Source organism: Panulirus ornatus, chromosome 73, assembly GCF_036320965.1.
Source record: "Panulirus ornatus isolate Po-2019 chromosome 73, ASM3632096v1, whole genome shotgun sequence".
Classification (NCBI taxonomy): domain Eukaryota; kingdom Metazoa; phylum Arthropoda; class Malacostraca; order Decapoda; family Palinuridae; genus Panulirus; species Panulirus ornatus.
The window spans coordinates 3,023,293-3,029,612 of NC_092296.1; the positions used below are offsets into that span (position 1 = coordinate 3,023,293).

Consider the following 6,320-nt stretch of genomic DNA (forward strand, 5'->3'; position numbering starts at 1 on the left):
TGCATAAAAAGTGAAAAGATACAAGCAAGGTGTGGTAAAAAGAGGAGTAGGGTTGAGACAACTGGTGCGTGCTGAAATGGTTTGGACATATGGAGAGAATGAGTGTGGAAAGACATACGACAAAGCATAAATGAATGAAAAACAGGTAAAAAAATCCAAAAAAAATACATTTGTCATCCTTTCTTAAAGAGCTGTAAACACTGTTTAACGAAGGAAAATAAACACTTACAAGAAGATATCAATCATTTATTTAATCAAAGAGACCGAAGCCCATATCATCATCTGATTCTTCTTCTGGTTCTTCCTTCTTCTCTTCCTTCTTTTCCACAGTAGCTGTGGCTGCACCTGCAGCAGGAGCATCAGCAACAACAGCGCCACCACCACCACCACCACCACAGGCAGGCATCGCAGAAATATATGTTGAACCTAAAATAATATAATTCATTTATATCTTTTCATTGCATCTTAAGAAATAACACATTCAAGAAATTTTGGATACATAGAATCAGAACAGAGTATTTAAATATTATGAATAAAAAGAACTGTTATGCAGTATTAAATTATTTAGGATCAAATGCAATGGAAGCGTTTAATAAAGAGGTAGATGGTAGAGCCTACAATACCAGCAAATGAACTTTTGGCTCAAAGTACCTCATATTCTTAAACAAATTTTCTCATAAAGATTTGACTACACTATATTAGTTCTCTATTCTTATCTTATTTTTCATCTACCTAGACCCAGAAACATTAAACTTTCATTATGCTAGTTTCTTATTTACTCTACACAAATCTAATGCCATTCACCAAAGCTTTCAAATGCACCTGCAATTCTTCCTCATCTTCCCAATCTCAAGTACTATTCACCATATCAACTTCACTTACCACTCTGAACATCTAAACTTCAAATCAGTTTCCATTCAAACTGATAAACCAGTAAAAGTACAACTCTCTTCAAAAACATCTACTTTCAACATCCTTCACACAAACACGACAACAAAAAGAGACCATGAATAACAACAACATCAACAATATCATACATGTATCTGACTCCACCCTACTTCACTAAGTTCACCACTATCATCCCACCTAAACACCAAGTAATACTCCATCCATAAAAACACTAAACAACAATTAAGGCAATACATAACCTTGAAGCACTCCTATATTTACTCTACCACACAAATCTAGGAGATTGCCTGTGGCAAAGGATGAAGCTTGTAAGAGATGGCCAGTTACTTAAATGAGGATACTCTAAAGAACTTGTTGAGGATGATAGTATTGGAGATGTGAATGTGGTACTGGAAAGAGGATTAAAGGTTAGGTGAATGTGTAATAGGCATGGTGGAGAGGTATACATTAAACAAGTTAAAAAATGAAATCAAATGCCTAAAAAAAATCAAAAACCTGGGGGTAGATATGAAATAGCAAACAATATGAACAACGGGAGGTGAAGGTGTTGTTGACTGAATTCATAAATCATAAGGCAGCTTGGAGAAATGTTTGCATGCATAATGACTGGATGAAGGCACTAATCATTCCACAGACATACGTAAAGACAATAGGCATACAATTCACTTTAAAGACTTACAGGAATAATACTTCTTATAAAAGTGCAAAAGATATGGAAGGAATGTGCATGATTATATTAAAAGATTATATCAAAAGGATTAAGTTCCTTATTGTTGAAAATCAAGGTAGATTTTGGAAAGGGAAAAAGATGTGTACACCATATTTTGGCAAATGCTCAAGTAGTGGTGACAATTCTAAAGAAAAAAGCATACCGTGCATCAACCAACTCAGAAAATGCATACAATACTGTTTAAAGTATAGCACTCTAGGAGGATTTAACTATGGTATGCATGCCAAACTACTGAATACTATTTTCACTTAAGGAACAGAGGGGGGCCAGATGAGGATATTCCACAAAGGCCCAGTCCTCTGTTCTTAACGCTACCTCGCTAATGCGGGAAATGGCGGATAGTTTAAAAGAAAGAAAGAAGATGCCAGTTTGATATTAGCCCTAACATATCATGCAGAGGTAAAACCATTCAAATGTTGTTAAAGTTACCTGATGCAATGAGCTGATTAACATCTTTGCCTGAAAGCTTGTCAATAAGAACTGCCAATTGCTTCTCATCTGCCTCAACACCAACACTGGCAAGAATAGACTTGATGTTACTCGCTGTTGGCTGCATATTGCCCATGGAAGCCAAGAGGTATGCTGCTATGTGACGCATCCTGTCAAAAAAAGGTGGTTTTCAACAGGAATACAAGAGTATACTGCTATGTGATGCATCCTGTCAAAAAAAAGTAGTTTTCAACAGGAATACAAGATGAAAGTGTACCTCTCAGGCATTAAATGACAGCCTTTCTCATACCTTCCAACTGTCTGGGTCAAATAAATGTCCAACCAAATGTTCTTAACAGAGTAATCTTGGTAATCTGATCAAACATGAATACAGTCATTAAAGTTACCATAAACCACAATCAGGAATATACAATCTGGATGCTTGTAAAGGCATGATATAACAAATGAAAGCCAACTGCATAACAATAATAGTCATTTTTCATCTAGTTGTATTTCATCTGAAGGTTTAATTCTTATTTCTCTCAATCACTTAAGCCTTTTATCATATTTCACATAAGCCCAAGCAATAGATCTGTGATTGGATCCTTTAACTTTTGATGCTACGGGTGTTAAGTGACATTTACAAAGCAGGACACTACAGGCATACATCTACACAAATTTGCTGAAAGAATTTCATATGCACTGCAGTCTCTGTTGGCTGGCAATAAAAGGAACTCGAATAATGTATAACTGGAGCTTCTAGAGGCCTCAGTAACCTGCTTGTGACCACAATGGATGGCCACATGCCTTCGCTTGGGACCTGCTGCGTCTGTAGTGCCCACCATACATACCCCCACCACCCATACTTAAGACGGGCTAATCTGGTAAATAATGTTTTTCACAAAATAGAGAGGCTGAACTCAATTCATGTTAAAAGAAAAAAACTGGTTTGAAAGTTTTGTGTGTACATGGTCATATACATAAAAATTTGCAATTTTATATACAAGAATGGACAATCCACCAAATTTTACCTTAACATGCAATGGTCATCTTAATTCATAAGAAAATAGTTTTCATATACTTTTGACATATATTCATTATCAATAAAAAGTAATTTGTTTTTTGCATCATGCAGGAAGGCTAAAAAACCAATTGTGCACAAAAGAGTTAACCCATAGCTATGCAATTCCTCAAATTACCATAAGAAAAAAAATTCTTCCTTAAACACCAACTGAATGTCTATCATATACCAATGAAGCACCAAAAATGTGATACAATTTCCTCTACGATGGTGAGGGAGGGTTTTGAATGGCCCAAAGAAGCACCACATTTAGATCCTCTCAGTCATTTACTTTTCCTTTCCTCACTCATCTTTACCACATGTCCGAGTCAATGTAACAACCCCAGTCTAATCTCTCAATCACACTGTAATTGCTACAATACCTCTCCCTTACACTGTCATCCCTAACATACTTAAACCATCTCACACCACATCACATCAGGTATTGTATATCCATCCTTTTCCTTTCTCCATTAAGAGCCCAAGAGTCAGATCCATACAACATTTCTGATATCATTATATCATCCAACATACCCATCTTTGCACTAATGGACCCTCTTCTTCCTCACACTCCTTTATGCACCAAGGACCTTCACCTACACCTTATATGAACTCTGCAGACTGTAAGGATTCAACTGGTACCAAAAAGGTTACTTTCTAAAACTGTTTTTACAATTTGACCTCATAAATTATAATGCTCCACAAATCACTATATTTTCTAAAGACTACAACAGTACTGCAGAACAAAATGACTAACTTCCGAGTTAGCAGCGATGCGGAACTAATCTCATATATTACCAGAATTCATTCTTCAATAACCATGCCCTCCTACTCATTTTCTTCTGTAAACACTAAACTATCTATATGCAAAGCAAAACTGCAAATCCTGTGGTAGAAAACCACTCATTCTGCAAATCAAAAGCAATCACTCTACAAACATAAACCAATCATTCTGCAAAGCAAAAACACTCATTCTGCAAAGCAAAACCATTCCGCAAAGCAAAACCAATCATTCCACGGAGCAACCTCACTTATTCTACAAAGCAAAACCAATCTTTCCGCAAAGCAAAAACACTCATTCTGCAAAGCAAAACCATTCCGCAAAGCAAAACCAATCATTCCACGGAGCAAAATCACTCATTCTACAAAGCAAAACCAATCATTCCACGGAGCAAAATCACTCATTCTACAAAGCAAAACCAATCATTCCACAAAGCAAAACCACTCTCATTCTGCAAAGCAAAACCAGTCATTCCACGGAGCAAAATCACTCATTCTGTAGAACAAACCCAATCACTCAGCAGTGCACAACCACTCACTCTGGAGCTATTTCTCTGGTGCGAACAAACTGGTTCCTTACATTACCTATCAACCACTACAACCTATCTACAGGAATGCACTATTAAATTCTTTCCCTGTACTATATCACTGGGTGATTCCAGTTATGGGGAACTACATTAGAATATCTATTTATCAACTAGAACGTGGGAGCCAGATTCTTGTATGTCATAAGCAGAGCTGATTGTGAAGGCCTTCGGACTGATCAGGGAAACACACTGGGTAATTTATGTTACCATTTTGAATATCTGGAGACTGTGGTTTAAACAAGCATACTGCACTCACCTTTATTACAATATATAATCAAAACAAAAATGGAATTCCGGAGTGCAACATCCGTCCAAAACAATGACGAGATGTACAAGTTTCGGGATATTTCTCGTCACTTCTTTGGCACGACTTCAACAATATTTACAAATACATACCACAACGTTACACTCAACTGCATACAAGTAAAAGTAAACACCCTAATATTACCGATACTGTAGGTTGCGACCTACCTGGGGTATTTTGTTGTTACGGCACGTGTAAGATCGTGGCCATCAACTTGGAGAAGAACTCTGAGTTCGTCAGTTTCTTTATTGCTGTACGAAAAGCCAATCACAACACCGGGATTCTAGATTCAGAAACAAACCAGGTTTGGATTGGCTAAATCTGAAAGGCAACTGTACATCTGAGATATGAGGTATATAAAAGAAATCTTATGTATTGCCATTATGTCTTCACAGTTTTGACCAAAACTTTGTTGGAAAGGTAATCATTATCTGTAGTAGAGTAAAAGTCTACCATTAACCGGCTATAGTTTTAATTATATTTAGATATCTGACGCCTGGTGTTATCAAAGAAACAATTTCGTTCTTTTAAAAATGTATTTCAATCAGATAATACAACACCACATATACTCTACTGACTAAAGTTCATTATCAACTTAACATCTAAAAGGATTTACACATTTATTAGACTGGTTAAGGGACTATTTGCGCCACGTCTGCATTAGTCTTACATCGTAATCATTTATTTGCATTATTGTTTTATTCATGCAAATTACTGTAATCTAGAAATTTACAAATTAATGATACTGTTGGTTCCATTGTTTTGTAGAAAAACAAATCATGTTCATGCTCAAATTATTGTTTAATAAAACTGCAGTTTACCACTTGGCTAATAAAACTATATACTCATACTGAATAAGAATGTAATTACTGTTACGGGCGATGACCTTTATACTCGTATTGCCCCGTCGCTTAACCTTGTACGAAACCATGTATGACCCTCCAAGTTAGGATTGCTGGTCTTAATTTTTCTGATCAAAACGGAAATACCGGGCCAGTCATGCCATCTTCTTAAAATGACTATACACCTACTTAGACCCAGTTATTCTTCATATAAATTCTCTTGCCATTTCCTATGTGCACAGTAGTAGTACTGGCCTCTCCCACGGCCTTTCCCTGTCTGATAGACCTAAATCTCCAGTTACCTCTCTTCTGCAGAACATCATCAAACTAGAACCTCTCATGATATCTTACTTCTTCCTTGGACCCATTTGTATAATGATGTTCATACTAGTCCCTTTTCATATCAAACTATAATCTCCAATCACAAGTCCAGTTCAAAGGTGTTGTCTGTGCTTATTCCAACCTCAATATACCTGTTGCAGGTGCAGGGAAGGGCAGAAACAATTTTTCCTTAAGGCAAGGAAACTGACCTACAGTAAAAAGATGATATCCATCGAAGTATCAACTTTTAAAGAGGCAAGGATGAGGAAGAGATATTATTGCAACATGAAACTGGCCACTGTATCATAATATATATTCTTTTATATTCAATTGCCTATCCTACTTTAGCAAGGTAGCA

The 6,320-nt window shown here is 36.5% G+C and overlaps 1 protein-coding gene across 1 annotated transcript; it reads right to left on the minus strand.

Annotated features, from left to right (window-relative positions):
* Positions 1-232: 232 nt before the first annotated feature.
* LOC139748347 (large ribosomal subunit protein P2-like) lies at positions 233-5,124 on the minus strand. Its single transcript, XM_071661418.1, has 3 exons — positions 4,967-5,124; positions 2,069-2,238; positions 233-426 (listed from the first exon to the last, which is right to left on the minus strand). The coding sequence occupies exons 2-3, from the start codon at positions 2,235-2,237 to the stop codon at positions 251-253; spliced, it is 345 nt and encodes a 114-aa protein (XP_071517519.1). The 5' UTR covers position 2,238; positions 4,967-5,124; the 3' UTR covers positions 233-250.
* Positions 5,125-6,320: the final 1,196 nt, after the last annotated feature.